Here is a 17,427-nt window from a genome sequence, read left to right on the forward strand (position 1 = left end):
CCACGTGCCTGGTGGCCACCTCCGGGACATGCAGTCCAGAGTTCCCACGGGAGGCTGTGCAGAGGGGCACGCACAGTTCTGGGTGGGCTGCGGTCAGAGATGTCTTTTTAAAAAACGCATTGAAAAGTTCCGGGGAATGCAATGAGGGCAGAGCACATGGCCCTGCAGTACCTCCACGCCTCGGTGGGGGCGTCAGGGCCTGGGTGTGTGTGTGACAGATGGGAAGGGCAGGACTGCTGGAGGTGCACCTGTGAGCCTCCTGTCCTCCCCACAGTGATAAAATCCCTCAGGGAGTGTCCGGGAGGGCAGTGGGCATTCGGGCAGCAGGGCTGGAATTGCTGATCAAAGTCAGAGAGAAAGGGCACCAGCCTGAGCCAAGGGGCAGCACCCAGGGCAGCTCAGACGATAGCCATGAAGCCCTCCCTGAGTGCTGGGCCCTGCCAGCATCAGCCATCAGACCCGCTGCCCAGCAGCTGTTCCCACAGGCCTCCCTTCCTGCCATCTGTCTCCTCCTTTTCCCCCAGGGAGAGTAAGTTAGCCCCTGCTCCCCTCAGAGGCCGAGCTCAGGTCAGATGTCCACAGGAGGGAGTGTGTACCGACTGTGTCCCCACCCATTAGCACAGCCCTCCCTGGGGTGCTGGTGCAAACACAGCCTCTGGGCCCGGGACTGTGGGGCGGAGGCTGCAGGGTGGGCCATGGCTGGAGAGGCGAGGCTACAAGGGAAAGAACAAGAAACATGCGCTCTGGTTTGTCTACATTTCTCTCACTGATAAAATCACATCACTTCTCTCTTTCCTCTTCTATGGAAAACACAGGTGATGATTCCTTCTATGTGTTGAAGGAGGAAGAGGATTTCTGCCTCCTAAGGTTTTTTTGAGAATTAAATAAGATCAATAAGAAAATAGTTTGAAACATTGAAAGTGTCATATAAATGTACACAGGCTTTGTTTTTTCCAAACTTCCAGAGGATTGCAAGTCAAAGTAGGTTTTCAAAGCCTAAACTGCAATACCAGCCATGGTTGTGGAGGGCTGAGGAGCAGGGGCTCTCAGACCTGGTGGGTGGGAAGGTGAACTGGAAATGTCCATCAAGATGTTAGCTGCACCAAACCAGCAATTGTACTGGTAGGAATTCATCTGCAAACATCCTATATAATAAAAGACCAGCGACCATAAGCGTAACGACCAGAATGACCGCTCGACCAGTCACCATGAGGTAATTGACCACCTCTCGGTCCCTCCCGCCTCCCCATCCCCTGGCCCGCAGGCTCCAATTGAAGCATGGTGAACGGGGAACCACGGCAAACTGAGGTGAGTGGCTGCAGGGTGGGACTGGAGAGCAGGCGGAACGGCCGACCTCTTGGTCCCTCCCCCCAGCCCACAGGCTCTGGGGAAGTGAAGCCATGCTGCGATCGGAGAACCACAGTGAACCAGGGGGTGGAAGTGGAGCAGGACTGGAGACTGATGAGTGGGCAGAAGATGGCCCTGATCGCAGGCTAGGCCTAGGGACCCTACCCATGCTCGATTTTGTGCACTGGGCCTCTAGTGTTCATATAATTGCACACATATGCACATGTATTGTATCATTGTTTGAAATAGCAAAAAACTTGGAAATGACCTCCTGTGATGGGGACAGGTCATATGCATGATGGTCTACCCAGACAGTGCCAGACCAGGCCGCCTTTAAAATCAGTGAGGTGGGTCCTTGCATGCAAATAGAGGTGTGTGCCAATGTTAAATCATGAAGTGGAAAAGCTACATGAGAAAGAGTGTATAAAATATAGTATATAGTTTAATCCTATTCATAAAAAACAGTGCATATAAATATATGGAAAATCTCTGCAAGAATTCACAAGAAACTGTTCTCAAAGGTGTCCTGTAGGAAGTGAGACTGGAAGGAGGCCCCGTAATTTTAGTGCATAACCATCTGTTACAGTTAGATATTTTTATCACAAACTATTTTTTAAAAACCCAATTTTTTAAATGTGGCTTCTCTTTGGAATAGTCAGTTTTAAGGGTCTGGAGCACCCACTCGATAAGCTCTGTGCTGATTTACTCCTTGAAGTTGGGGTTTTGCAGTTTCTTATAACTTGCAGTAGCTCCCGGCTGGTCCCCTGTCTCCTGCCCCTGCCCAGTTACAGTCTATTCTCTGCCCTGCAGCCAGAGTGATTCTTGTGAAATGTAAATCTGACCAGCCACTGCCTACTGGAATCCTCCAAAGCCTTTCTGTCTCAGAATAAAAGGGAAAGTCCTTCATGTGGCCACAGACGCTGCAGGACCTGGGCCATCCTCCCTCCCGCCTGCCTCTCTGACCTCATCCCCTCTGTTCTCCTCTCCAGCACCTCTGGCTCTTTGAGGCTCTTCAAATACACCAAGCATGCTCCCTCCTCAGGGCCTTTGCACCTGAACCCCTGAACGGACCCTTCTTCCCTACAGCATTTTCTTTGCTTAGAACATTCCTTTACTTCCTTCAAGGTTCTTGACAAATGTCACCTTCCCCGACCACCCTTACAGAAGAAGACCCTCTCTTACTTCCTTCTCCAAACTATCACTTTGTGGCAGTTATCATCACCGACCTGTTATAAATGTTTGCATACTGCAGATGAATGTTGACTATAGACTCGTATATTGTCTTCTCCATCATTCACATGTAAACCCCATGCTAACGGGCACACATGGTTTATTAACTGCTAAATGCTCAGGGGTTAGCACAGCGCCTAGCACATAGGGGACTCTCGATAAATAGAGAGAGGGTGTGAACAAATGATCTTCCACTCCTCTTGGAGGGAGGGAGGCAAGCAGTAAACCATTGAGCAGTAACAGAGAGCTGGCCAGCGTGATTGAGAACAGCCAAGAGCATGGCTGCTTTCTCACTGGGTTTACCTTGAAGAGCATGAGTTCAAACTATGGGTTGGTGACGGGCCCCTCCCTTTTTCAACAGTGCTGTGCCGGGTTGGGCTCACTCTCTTCCTGGCACTCTTCCAGACCTCCCTACCTCAAGAATGCCACCATCTGCCATGTTGCTCCAGCCAAAAAATGTGTCCTTGACTTGCCCTCTCTGCATTCCCTCTGCCCATCACCACTCTGACTCCTGCTCTCCTGTTACATAGTGCAGTGATTTACTCACTGGGGTCCTTGCCTCCATCGTGCCCCATAATGCCTCACCGCCCTTTGCCCCCCACCTTCAGCTCTCCCTGCCCCTCGCCATGACTTTATCTGCCTCTTCGATCCCCAGCTCCAGGGTCTTTCCTCTGAAGCAAGTTTACCAGGCGGAACACACCATGCCATTGAATCCCCCCTGCAAACACTAACCACCCATCTTATCACTGAGCCCTTGGCCTGAATCCAGTCCCTCTCCTCCACAAGACCTCAGGGCAAGGCAGGCTACTTGACCCTGTGCCTCAAACCCAAGTGATACTGACAGAAGCAGCATTCTCTCCTCCCCAGGATGAGGGCTAGACTTAATAGAGCTTGGAAAAAACCACACACCTATGGTGGAAAGGAATCACTAAAGGTCTACTCCTTAGCTTGTACTCATTCTTAGCCTATTTACAAGCAAAGTTAAAAGGTGTAAATAATGATAACAACATCAACAATGATAACTTACTTTTCTAAGTTCTTTACATACATTAGCTCATTTAATCCTCACGAGAGGCCAATGAAGTGATGTCATTACTCTCTCCACTTTTGAGATGAGAAAAGTCAAGCACAGAGAGATTGACACTTGCTCAAAGTCACACAGTTAGGAAGTGATGGAGCCAGAATACAAGCCTGGCAAACAAACTAGAGAATCAGATCTTACCCACTCGATTTTATTAGCCCAGGAGATTGTTTCAACACTCCCCTTCCTATTTCATGAGAGTGTAGTGTGACAAGAAGGGCATGGGTCATGAGTAATGAGAGCTGGGCTCTAGTTCAGCACCAAATCGATTCAGAAAATATATAAAAAAAGGGATTGGGGTCCATGAGTTGAAGGGCCTTTTCCGCCTAAACTTAGCTGTCTCATTACACACCTGCCGCTCCATCACACTGGTTTCATATTTTGTCCCAATGGTGTCATCCTTCTGCTCCAACCAACCACACATTCACAAGGATCACCAGCCAGCTTTCTTCTCAGCAGAACGACTATTGTCCCAAGGGTCAACCGGCCCCTCTCCTGGTTGTATCTTATTTTATCTTTATCATTACCATTAGCACTCTTACTCACAGGATCCAATTATTACCAATTTACAGGAGCCATACAAATTCTCCTGTTGAATATGAGTCCATGAAAATCTGATAGTACATTGATTGAAATTTGATGCCCATCAGCTAAGGAATAAGGATGTTTTTGCTGGTTTAATATACCTCAAATTTTATTAGGACCAATACCATGAAAACCAGAATCTTCCACTGGCAAAAGCCATTAAACCAGCAAAAACAACTGTATTTAAGGAAGAAAACAATTTCTCTCCATTTATATTTCTTTAAACATTCTTTCAAAAGAGGGTTAATAATTTTAAAAATCCTAAATTGTTACACAGCAATAGTAAATTGAGAAATTATATAAGTAAACCTACCTTATAAGGCGACTAAAGTAGTATCTGAGTATAACTTTAGTAGTTATTCCTTTTTCTGAAGACTGCTGCATCTTTAAAAATGACCTCACGCTTAACCAGCCACTGAGAAAGAGAAGGATATGCACAGGAACTATTTATCAGTGATAAAGCTCATTGGTTGATTAATTTGGTTTCCAAGTCAAAATAACAATCTTTTCTTTTTTTTTCTTGCTTATGCTACAAGCCCATGACCATTCACTTTGGGGTCAGCCACTTCTTCACTGTGGACCCAGGCTGATGGAGCAGCCACTCTCTCCAAGCTCACCAGTGATCATGCAGAGGACAAGAGAGTTCTGGAGGGCCTCAAACCAGCAAGGACAGATTTAAAGCTTTCAGCATGATGGCAATGCCAGGTACCACTCAGTCAGACCTAGAGATGTGGCCCACCAACCACAATGGGGCCAGGAAGTGGTATGCTGCCAACTGAGGGTGAAGAGCCAGAAATATCCAGTGAACACTAGTGACTATTGTCCCAAGCATCAACCAGTGGTCTTCTGCTGTAACACCACTAGGGTTGCTTTTGCTTTTGTTTCCGGAGGCATAGCAAACTACTTTGCAATGGTTTTTGAGTGAATAATCAAATAAATGAATAAACAGCCCAATTAGATAAAAGGGACAATATTGCCAATCCTGCTTACTTAATATGGAAATGAAGACTCAAAAACTGTTATGTGGGTTGCCCAAGATCCCAGTGAGAATTCTCAGCCAACATATCCTGATGACGAACTCATCACTCAGAACATTCCACTGAAGAAACTGAGGATATGCCTCTGAGTTAGAACTTGATGGTAAGCAAGTTTGTGAGTTTCCCAACCTTTTGACTTCCATTCCAAGGATCCTATGGGTGTTTCCCTAAGGAACAAATGGATTTTCTGTGCAAAAGGCCCTGGGTGTTGGGTGGGACTTGGAAGGGATCAGGGAAGGTTGGAGAATGTCTTTATTCTCTGCCAGATAGATTTTCTTTTGAAATGCAGCAAACAGTAGACACTATAACAGGAACAGAATTTAAAGAGACAACTAAGAAAAGACGCTGAGATGGGGAATTAGGGCGGTCGATTCTGATTCTGGCCTCCTCTGAATTTCAGGAAAGAATCGGGGGCCTGAACTAGCCTTTCCTTTCAGTGACTGGCTCCCCCTCCACCAGCGTGGTGGCTAAGCAAGGGCCGGGTCTCACTCTGTGTGCGGCCATGCACTGTCCAGCCTTCAAGTTCATGAAGACAGGACAAAGGGACGGGTCGGCAGGAAAACGGGCTCCGAGCGAGACAAGTAGCTCCAGGAGATGGAGAAGAGCCTGAGACCTAAACAGGCCGGGAAAGAGTCAAGGAGGAGGGGTCAGTGAGGGGGGAAGGGGGACACCTGTAATACTTTCAACAATAAAGATAAATGTTTTTAAATCCTGCGGTAGAGATGTGGCAAGTCACCCTGAGAGGTAGAAAAGGATTCTAAACAGTCACCAGCTAATCATTCATGTCCTTGGTTTTCCTATATAAACCCATCAGTGACATGGTGATTAAGACACAGTTTCACCATGAAACAAACATTACATTCAACTTCTGATTCTAATGTGCCTATCTGGGGGACTTGGGTAAGTGATTTCCTTTCTGAACGTCAACTTTCTCATCTGTAAACATGGGCATGATATTGGTTCCGGTTTTATAGGTTTATTGTGAGAATCGTATGGGGTGAAAGATTTTAAGCTCTTAGCATAAAGACCATACTAGGTATCACTATTAGTAATGCTCCCATTGTTCAAACAAAAAGTTTACTTAAAAGAATATATGCACTTTATAAAGTAATAAAGTGAAAATTGAGAGGAAAAAATAGTTACTGAGACTGGCAATGAAAAATAAATGCAAATCGGGGTAAAGAAAAAAAAATGTACAGCTTTGTCTTCCAGGCAGTACTGGGATCTACGCGGCTTCACCGTCCGCCATCACGTCTCTCACTGGGGCTCCCTCGGTGGTTCTCAGACCTTTACGGTGGCAGCAGCTGGAGGGCTTGCACCAGCCCTGGTGTCTGATTCAGGGAGTCTGGGTGGAGCCTGGAAATCTGCATTCCTAACGGGCTTCCAGATGGTGCTGGTGCCACTGTGCAGGCACCGGACTCTCAGAACCACCGATGACAGGTACAGCCCTCTCCAGGCCACAGATGAGAGGGGGGCACAGGTTTGTCGTTTTCTTGGACGTCTGCAATTTCAGAATCCTGGGTCTGTGCTTTGGATATCTCAGGGCTGACCTGATGGCTTCTCTGCTGTCCCGTTTCCCCCTGATGGCCCAGGATGACCTGTGGCCTCTCGCGCCCGTCATTCTTCCCTCCTACTGGCAATTCTGCAGCTTGAGTGTTGGCTTAGGTTCCATCCACCCCACTCTGTCCTTGGCAGCCGCCCTCCCAGGGCTTGGAGCTCTGCCCATCAGTGCCTGCAGCATATGGTGTGTGTGGGGGGGGGCGGCGGGGGGCGGGGGTTGCCTTGTTCTTATTAGCCTCCTTTGCAGGGAGCAGAGTTCTGGGCTGTGGGCGGACTTCCCGACCCTCGAGGCTGCCCTGGTCTCCTGCAGGTGGGCTTCACCTGGTTAGACTCAGCTATGCCCTGTTGGAAAGTCTGGTGCCCAGGGTTCCGTATCTCTACTGGGTTTGCTGTGATGGTGGATTCTGACCCTTTCCTGTCTAAGCTACTCTCTGTCGTCACCTTGGCCACCGCCTAGCATGAGCTGTTGCCCAAGTGGACAGGTTTCAGCTTATTCTGTACCTACTTTTTCTGCATTGCCCCGAGAAACTATTAGAGTCCTGAGATGAAACAATTAAGAAATCATTTCAACAACTATTTACCGAGCAGTACTATGTGCCCGGCGCTGCTTTTGGCACTGGGGGTAGCAGCCCAGAAAACAAAATATCCTGCCTTATATTCCAGTGGAGACAGATAAGAAAGGAAGGGTAGTGGGGGGAGACGCAGCTAAAATAGTTAGATAAAGAGAAAATGAATTAGAGAGTGCTGGGTGGCTCCATTTTAAAAAAGGGGTTAAGAAAGGCCTTTCTGGGTAGATGCCATTTGAGTAAAAACCTGTCAGAGAAGAGGGAGCAAGTCACCAGGATATTGGGGAAGTGTTGCAGAAAATGAATGGTCATTAGCAATCTCTTACTATTGCTCATTAGGCTCCTTTTTGGGCCCCTCCTATTATTTCCAGCTTCAAAAGGTGGGGACACCAGTTGTCCTAGGATTCAGCCCTGATCTGTCATTCATGGCCCCCCAGCATGATCTGATTCAGTCCTGTGGCTTTAAAAACCACCTGTATCCCATCCACTCCAAAATTTCCATCTCCAGCCTTGACATTGCCACTGAGCTCCGGACATACAGAGCCAACTGCTTACTTAACATCTCTATGTGGATGTCTAAAAGGTCCCTTCATCTTAACTTGTTCAAAATAGAAAGCTTGACTTTCCTCCCCAAACCCTGCTTCTCCTCTGATCTTCCCCATGTCAACTACTAACATCGCCATCTACTCAGTTATCAAAGCCAAAATCTAGAAGCTGTCCTCAACTTCTCTCTTCTTCACATTTCACATCCAATCCAGCAACAAGTTCTGCCAATTCCACCTCTGAACTGTATCTTGAGCATGACCTTCTCTCGATCCCAGCCACCACCTCCCAGACCAAGCCTTATCATTTCTCTGAAATTCAACCAAGGTTACCTGATTGATCTCCCTGCTTCCGCCTCTGCCCTTCTTAGATCTATTATTATCACCGGAGCCAGAGTAATCGGTTTAAAAAGTCAGATCGTATCACTTCCCACATTAAAGCAATCCAGCGACTTTCCATTTCACAAGACTCCCATCCAAACTCCTTAGCTTTGCTACAAGGACCTCGCTCCCTCCACCCTCACTATGCTTGGCCTTCTTTCCGTTGTCTGTTTCCCACTGATGGCTCAGGATGCCCCCGGGGCCTCTCAGGCCCTTTAACAAGGCTCACTCTCTCTTGCCTTAGTCCTTTGACACTAGTTGCTGCCTCTGCCTGAAACTTTCTCGTTCTGGGTGTTCCCGGAGTTGGCTGCTTCTTACCACTCAGGTCTCAGATGGAACAGCCCCTCACCAGACAAACCTTCTCCAACCTCATTGAAACAAATACCCCTTCTATCTCCTTCTTAGCTATTTCTTTACTGACATTTATTACTATCATATTGCTTCTTGTTTATTTATGTCTATTGCTGGTTTCCCATGCATGTACACACACACTAATGGAAGCACCATTGGGAGTCCTTGTTTGTTTTATCCACTGAAGTAGCTCAGGACCTAGAATAATGCCTGGCAAATAGGCATTCACTAGATTGTGGCTGGCTGGATGAATGATTAGCATCTGATAAAAAGAGCTGCTATCTATCATCACCATCTCCCTGTGAAGGGATGCTTAAGTCAGAAGAGGTAGAGGCAGGCTAGCACAGTGGCTAAGACGTAAACTCCGGAGTCAGACTGCTTGGGTTTAAATCATGGGTCCACCAGGACTATCCCCCTCAATCTCAATTCCCTTCTCTTCAAAGTGGAGATTTTGTGCTCTATCCATACAATGGAATATTACTCAGCCATAAAAAGAAATGAAGTACTGACACATGCTACAACATAGATGAACCTCAAAAACATCATGCTAAATGGTCAGAGCCAGGCACAAAAGGGCACATATTATACAATGTGTTTATATGAAACTAGAGGCCCAGTGCATGAAATTCGTGCACGGGGGCGGGGGGGAGGGAATATCCCTCAGCCCAGCTTGCACCCTCTCCAATCTGGGACCCCTCGGGGGATGTCCAACTGCCTGTTTAGGTCCGGTCAAGGATCGGGCCTAAACCAGCAGTTGGACATCCCTCTCACAATCCGGGACTGCTGGCTCCTAACCGCTTGCCTGCCTGCCAACCTGATCACCCCCTAACCACTCCCCTGACAGCCTGATCGATGCCTAACTGCTCCCCTGCCAGCCCGATCACCCCCAAATGCCCTCCCCTACTGGCTCGGTAACCCCTAACTGCCCTCCCCTGCTGTCCTGGTTGCCCCCAACTGCCCTCCCTTGCAGGCCTGGTCACCCCTAACTGTCCCCCCCCCCCCCCCGCTGTCCTGGTCGCCCACAACTACCCTCCCCTGCCGGCCATCTTGTGGTGGCCAAATTTGACCACATGGGGACGGTCATCTTGTGTGAGGGTGTGAGGGTCAATTTGCATATCACCTCTTTATTATATAGGATAGCTGAAACAGGTAAGTCCATAGATACAGGAAGCAGATTTCCAGAAATGAGGGGGAGGGGATACTGGGCAGTAACTTCTTAATGGGCATGAGGTTTCCTTTGGGGATGATAAAAACGTTTGGAACTAGATAGAAATGGTGGTTGCACCACATTGTGAATGTGCTAAATGCCACTAAATTGTTTACTCTAAGTGGTCAATTTTAGGTTATGTGAATTTTACCTCAACTAAAAATATGGGGATTTTAACAATGGTCCCTACTGCACAGGGACATCATGAGGATTTAAAGAGGAGATGATGCTGCAAAGTACGTCATGAGGTACCTGACATTTACCAAACAACTAAGAAATTTTACCACTCAGTAGCTATTTTACATAGACATAGCTTTATGAAACATCATATCATTTTCTTTTCTTGTTTCACATTTTACCATGGTGAGAACTGGAAACTTTATCATGGATTTGCCTCAGCCCACGAACCAGAATTTGAGAGCAACTGAAATAAACAATTTTGAGAAATATAATCACCTTTTGTAAAAGGCCCCCTTTAAAGAACCATCCTCACTCATTTAGTAAACTGAAAATACAAAGGGGAGGAGCTTGTGGCAGCAGTGCTGTGCCGAGATGGACAGGAGCCAAGGGCAGGTGGGTAAATGTGAGCCATTCAGTTTTTCTCACTAAAGTGAGGATGGCAACACATACACACACCCCCAAACAAGCAGCAACAAGCATGACAGCAGGAAAAACACCATATTACCTGATCAGGAAAAATGTGTCAACCCCAAGATAGAATGGACCACTCCGAGAATAAAGGTAGAGCGGGTTTTTAAGCACTCTGGCTTTCCATTCAAGCACATTATCTGTAACAAACATAAAAAACTGTGTCTATTGGTTTAATAGGAAAAAATCATGTGATTTATCTTTTCAGAAAAAGCAAGAGAAACACATTCCACTTTCAGTTGTATTGGGAGGGTGTCATGTATCCTCATAATTCACTTATGGGGGGATCTTGGACCAAAAAGAAAAGCGAGGAGACGGAGGTGCCTAGTTGTAACCAAGGCTTTGCGTGCCTCTGTGCTCTCAGTGGCCTCAGCCCCCTTAGGACTACAGCAGCATCACCTGCTCATGGGCCCGTGCAGATCTCTGGGAGGTTCTTCACACCCCTCTCAGCTGCCCCCAACTCTGATGCATACATCTGGCCGCTGGGGGGACAGTACCCCTGGGAGAGTACTTGATGGGAGTGCTTCGGGAGTGCAGCAACGGGGAAAGGTCGAGAAACATTGACTTGACTAATGCACAGTGCTTATCTACGCTTGCCCGTTTTTCCAGGAGAAAAATATGTCTGTTTCCGGCATCATTAATCATGATGAGAGGGAGCCCAGCTGTTTGGACAATGAAAATACAACCTCAGGTATCACTATTCACTCGGTAGCCAGGTGCCCGATTTATACCTCGGAGGAGGCAAAGCAGCCACTGGACAATGGCCTGGAAAACTCATGTATGGGAGGTCCCGGCCACATCTCTAAACCAGAGGAAAGCGGTGGCCTCCCATCCTGTGGCCCAACGTGATCCGCTCACACAAACATGCTCTCCTCCTCGACTGCTCTTAGAGGCCCATCAGTTCTCCGCACCCAGAGACAGCCATGAGGTCATCTGACTGGTGTGCCCCGACATGATCCATAGGAGACTCAAGACTCGGATGCCATTCAGGGCAGAGCACATGCTTCCTGGCGTTGTGGTGGTCCAGATGGCTGGCACATTCTTCCGCCAAGAAAAGCATCTCAGAGCCCGGTCCATGGCTCCTAGACATCCTAGGTGAGAGCAGAGGTGTCACTGTCCCCCTGAAAGTCAGACCAACCCACATGCCGCCCCACTAACAAAAACCAAAACACACACCAGTGATCTTGGCTGTCCCCAGACGATCCCTTATTGTGGTCCTGGACTGCCCACCTCAGTTCTCCATCATCCCCTATGGGTCTGTATGTGGACCCCTGGACTTAGTCTCCTTCCCCAATGAAACCTGACTTCGCCTGACAGGCATGACTTGAAGTTGGCGCCCACACTGCCTTGCACAAAATACACTGCCCAGGTTCAGGCCCCAGGATGCCAAGGCCTGACCACAGTCTGGTGTTGGGGGGAGGGGAACTTAGACATTATTAAGAAAGCACGTGATAGGGCAGCATTTTGCTGGAAATGGCATCCCTGGTCCTCTCCCAAGAATGAATCACTTACAGATAACATTGCTGCCTGTCAAGGTACAGGTATGAAAACAGAGGGGCAGGTGGCCCAGGGGTAAGGGTGCAGGCCGTATGTGAGGTATTCCTGGCTCTGAGTCTGGCTATCACTTCCTAGCTCTGTGACTTCTGGCAAGTGAATCAACTTCTCTGTGCCTACGTTTCCACATCTGCAAATGGGGAATCAAAGTAGATCTTCAATCATAGGATTATTATGAAGAACAAATGAGATAATATCATAGCTACTAGGCTCACTATTTTAAGCCCTGTTGCTTTAAGAATAGTTCACCCCTTCTACTTAATTTATTCCCTGCATTTTTCCATTTCAATTTAACTCATCATGAGAGCCAATTAAGTGGCTAGAACTGTGGAACAGGAGCCCGAAAAGCTCAAGCTGCCTCCAAGAGACTCAGATTTTCTCCCAGATGTTGCTTGGTGTCTTAAACATTGTGGGCACCAGAAATCCTTGCAGAATTCAAACTTATTCACAAGGGACAGCTGGCTTATAACCAAGCTCTGGAAATCCAAAGCAAGTTCTTAAATGGAAGAATGTAATTGCCTAACATTTTGAGGTTCCAGCCATAACTATGCGTTTTCCCACTGGAGTCGCTCTCAAATGTGCACACAGCTCAGCCTCTCATTAGGAGGGCTTTTCACTTCCCAGCAATTGGCAGAGCCCCAGCACAATGAACCACCCTACACCAGTGCCCTGTGGCTCCCCTCAGCACCCCAAGGAGCCACAGCCTGCAGGGCAAGATGCAGGATCTGGGCTCAGCCGACTCCCACCAAGTTCTTAGCCTCGCTGGGCCTGTTCCCTCCCTTTTAAATTAAGCACACTTTTTGGCAGGGTTCTTGCGAAGATTTGAGAATGTTTGTCAAACATCTGGCCCAGCGCCTAACTTGGCAAGCAAATACTGAATACATTTTACTATCATTATTTTTTTTCCATCTACTTGTGGGCCACACTTAACTAGCAGCAGCTTATAATATCTGAAAATAACTGCTCACTAGGGAAGACGGCCTCTCTGAGCACCATTCCCTAGCTCAGAAATGGAGAGTATTAGCAAGCACAGGAGCACATGATGACATGATGCATGTGGTCTAAGTGGGGGGGTCCCCAGACCATCACCTGAGATCTAGTTAGAAATGCAGTCTCAGGTCCAAGCCCAGACCTACTGAGTCAGAATCCTTGGGGGTGACAAGCCCTCCAGGAGATTCCAACACTCACCAAAGTCCGAGAACCACTGGCCATGATAGGGCTTTAAAAACCTCGGCAGCCCTTCAAGTCTCTCGGATATTACTGGGGACCCACTGTAAGCCATGAACAGACAGCAGGAGCCCTGCCCGCCGGGGCAGCGGCCACAGCTCTTTGCTTCACAAAAATATCCTCGAACACTCGCTCATTTTTTCTCATCTAAATGGTAAAGGACGGCTCCTGTAACAGGAAACCACCCTGAGCAAATGCAGGGATTACTCAGAGGATAAAGAAGCAGGAATCTGAAATGCCCAGTCTGGCTCCAAACCTCCAGAAGACAAGGGTCTTATGTTGATTTGACTCACTGGTGAGTGTGAAAATGGAGAGAAGAAAATGCTGGACTCTAGGGGTCTCTCCATCTCTAGTTCTATTTTCAAACATTCGGAAATGTGATATTTTGCTCCGATGGTATGAAATGCAAAAAAAACCCCAAAAACCTGTTATAACAACAGAACATGGAAACCCCCCAGTTTGAGGCCACAGTTTAATGTAGCTGTTAAAAAAGCTAACAAACCTTTGGTTTCCCCATCAAAAAGTGTCATTTTGGGTGAAGAAGCTGAAGTTTTAGTAACCAGTTCCTGACACCATCCAGGTGCGTCTGCCCCAAATCCTGTGATCTGGCCTTAAAAAGCAGGGCTCTTGGGATAGCCTCCTACCGATGATCAGCACCGGTGGGTTATGATACTGTAGGCTGCCGCTCAGTGTGACAGAAGCTTGCAGATGGTCCCTGGAACCCAGTGGACCTCAGCGGGGTCAGTGTAGCCAAGCTCCCTTCCCCCCGACCCCTTCCTGACTTAACTGAAAAGATGAGGAAAAGAACAACAAATTAGGAGGAGGTAAGTACATCATCTCATTTAAGTCCTTCAACAAATCCTATTCTGTGCCCCCATGTTACACATGTGGAAACCGAGGTTCCTAGAGGTCAAACAACCTGACCAAGGGCAGAGTTAAAAACCAGGCAAGTGTGAATGGGAACTAAGCTTGAGCTCTTTTAGCCACACCCACTGTGGACCTTTCTACACGGCAGCCGAGTAGCTAGCTGGTCATGTAAGAAACCACTGAGGGGTTCTGAGCTTTGGGGGAGGTCATCATAACTGTCCCCAAAATCTGATGGGGCTGTAATTGAAACAAGAAAGCAAGTAGATTTCTTTTCTGAGGCCCCAGAGGACCAAACCAAGGCCCACGGGAAAAAAATACAGGACAGCAGAAACTGACTCCACAGAAGCCTAGCACCAAACACTTCCCATCATGATGTCACCATGGGGTCACAGGGAATCCCCGGGACTGGTAGCCGGCTTCTGATCTGGGGACTACAAACATGTTTTTTGTTGTTTTTCTTGTTGTTGGGGGTTTTTTGTTGATGTTGCTATTGTTTGTTTTTGCCTGGAGATCCAAACAGAATCTGATAATATCATGACTACACCTTCCGCATGGGACGGATTCCCTGAAGCCACTTTCTCACATATTCATATTCTTCTGGTCCATTCATTGAAATTTTGTTTTACTTTTATCCCCTTAGTTGGAGTAAAAGAGGGATAATTGTGTAGACGTACAGGGGCCTTCCCTAAAATTATATCACATGTTCTAAAGGTATTTGCATGACAAGGCTGTTCTTGTTTCAGGGTGTGTGTGTGTGTTCTCTTTGCCTCGCCATATGGGCAGGAGGAAATGAAGGCATTGCTCCTGATTTTTTAACTTAAGCACAACAGTGTGACTCATTATCCACTTCTGGCTCAGATACACTCTGCCGCGTTTTAATCAGCTGTGCTGCGTACTCACTCCCCTGGCTTCGTGCACATGTAAACCATGTACCGTGGCCATGCCAGGAAGGTTCTGAGTCATCTGTGAACTGTGACACTGGAAATAGACATTGTGATCCTGGGACTATTCCTTAGAGGATCACTACAGAGGAACCCAAGCTCTGTGCTGACCCAGTCTTGGAGTAGCACAAAAACACTGGATAATTGTGCCCAGGAAACAAAGCAGCATTTTTAGCGACCTCGCCGTGGCACCCTGATGGGGCACAAAGCCTGAATAGTGAGCAGCAGAGACCCACCCTTCACGCCGGCACTCAAGTTGCTGGCTTCGCTACACTTAGCACGGGGGAATTCTTTTCCAGTTCTGTACTCATCTAAGTCACCTCTCATGAGTGGTAATTTATTAAAATGCCTACTTTTTCCTCTGCTCGGGGTTCCTGAGAGAATGGCCAGGCCGCCCAGCCACTGGATTCTGCTTCTTGGTTCACTCCTCTCTGTCTCTCTCAAAGGCAGGCTCCCGTAAGTGGCTGAATGTGCCCCGGGAGTGGAGGACGCCCCACGGTCTGACCCCCACGCCCTGGCTGCCACATACACAGTTCCAGCCAGAGGAAGGGCGAGGCCGAGCAGGGTGAAGAACCTGTAGGGAGAAGAAATCCGTGTGTGGCCAAGCCTTCCCTCACCCCAACACCACAACACCAGGACCCATGGTAAGGTGCAGAGAAAACAGCCCAGCAAACACAAAACCACTCCAGCCCCTTGCTGGAAGGCAGGTTAATCTTTAACATTTTTAAGGATTAGAAGTAGTTTTCTAAGAATAAATAAATGAAAGAAATTACAAAGTAAAAGATCAATGGATTTCACTAAAGTTCTTATAATAATTGTAAAAAAACAATAAACAAACAGCAGTAAAAACATCAGAAGATACTTGCAGCTGATACCACGAAGGATTCATATTCTTTATCTATAAAACCAACCTTAAAAAAATCCATAAGCACCCAAATAACACACTCATAGAAAAGGGAGAGGAGACTATAAATAGCAGATAAATAAACTTGGGGGGGGGGGAAACTCATTACCAATTTTTTAAAACATAAATTAAACCAACTGATCTATCTTTCAAATTGGTACAGTTTTTATAAAGGTGTGGCTCCGTTCGTTTAGCATTGCCCCATGCACCCAGAGGTTACTAGTTCGATTCCTGGTCAGGGCACATGCTGGGGTTTCAGGCTCAATCCCCAGTAGGGGGGCGTGTAGAGGCAGCTGATCCATGTTTCTCTTTCTCCCTCTCCCTTCCTCACTAAAATCAATTTTTTTAAAAAATGTTTTTTTAAGTAGCTTTGGATGCTACTTAAAAAGAGTGACAGGGTGATGAAACAGACACGGACATCTCCTAGCAGGGGGCAGCGTAGGTGAAGTTTTCAGGAAAGCACCTTATCAAATGATTTGAGCTACGAGTCAGCAATTCCATTAATTTCCCCTAAGGTGCAAGGCAGGATGCAAACAGGAAGCAGAAGGCAAGATTGCTGAGGTGCTTGTGAAAGCAGCCAGGCCTCAAATAAGAGATACTCACTTTCAGTGGTCACGTGATAGGACCAGGAGGATTTGGGGACCGGATAAATCTCTCAGGGGTCCTTAAACCCAATCACTTTTGGGTGTGGCTATCCTTCCTCTTGAACACCTGCATGTTCTTGTTTAAGGTAAATGGTGACCTCCCTGCACATGGAGCCTGGGCCAGACATCACTCAATGACTGAGAATCCAAGGCGACGGAGAGCTGGTGAGTGGAAGTTGGTAAAACAGCCCCAACATACACATCCCAACCAGGTCCCGCAGATGCCGTACTCACAGACACACGGCAGCAAACATGTCGAGGGGGAACATTCCGGCAGCACATCTGGCCACACCCCCATCAGGCAAGGAGGATGCATTCATTGTAAAGAGAGAGAGAGAAGGAGCCAAAAATGAAGCATTTCTGAATCTTAAAATACCTACCAAGACAAAAAAAGGATTGTATTAATAAGACTTTAGTTGCCAATAAATACTTTATACTTTTCCAAGGGTTTTCATATCTTTTATTTCAAAACAAAATTTTGACATCAAAAAGGGCAGCTGGCTTTTAAGAGATCTGATTTACAGATGGATGGTTCACGGATGCATGGGCAGAAGAGGGCACAACGATGCAGAAACTCGCAGGAACTAGGAACGCTGAGCCCAGCTGGAGGTGGACCATGGCTCTCCTGACTTCTCTGCCCAGACTCCCTCATCCTTCCTAGCACACAGCGCTGGGAATGAGCATCCTAAGGAGGAGACATTGCCAAGCTCAAATCTATTTGTGAGCAGGTCCCCACAAGAGCGGTAAATGCTCTA

General features: G+C 47.4%; 1 protein-coding gene across 1 annotated transcript in view; it reads right to left on the reverse strand.

The window, feature by feature from the left end:
- Positions 1 to 17,427, reverse strand: part of LOC308256194 (O-acyltransferase like protein-like) — a gene marked incomplete at its 5' end in the record, with an annotated part of 45,210 nt that overhangs the window by 9,378 nt on the left and 18,405 nt on the right. Inside the window, 5 exons of the mRNA XM_080684261.1 lie at positions 4,557 to 4,658; positions 10,573 to 10,675; positions 11,447 to 11,626; positions 15,478 to 15,698; positions 16,907 to 17,048. Of these exons, the coding sequence (XP_080540387.1) occupies positions 4,557 to 4,658; positions 10,573 to 10,675; positions 11,447 to 11,626; positions 15,478 to 15,698; positions 16,907 to 17,048 (748 nt within the window). The remainder of the gene's footprint in view (positions 1 to 4,556; positions 4,659 to 10,572; positions 10,676 to 11,446; positions 11,627 to 15,477; positions 15,699 to 16,906; positions 17,049 to 17,427) is intronic.

The sequence above is a fragment of the Plecotus auritus genome (genome assembly GCF_963455305.1).
Source record: "Plecotus auritus genome assembly, chromosome: 8".
Classification (NCBI taxonomy): Eukaryota; Metazoa; Chordata; class Mammalia; order Chiroptera; family Vespertilionidae; genus Plecotus; species Plecotus auritus.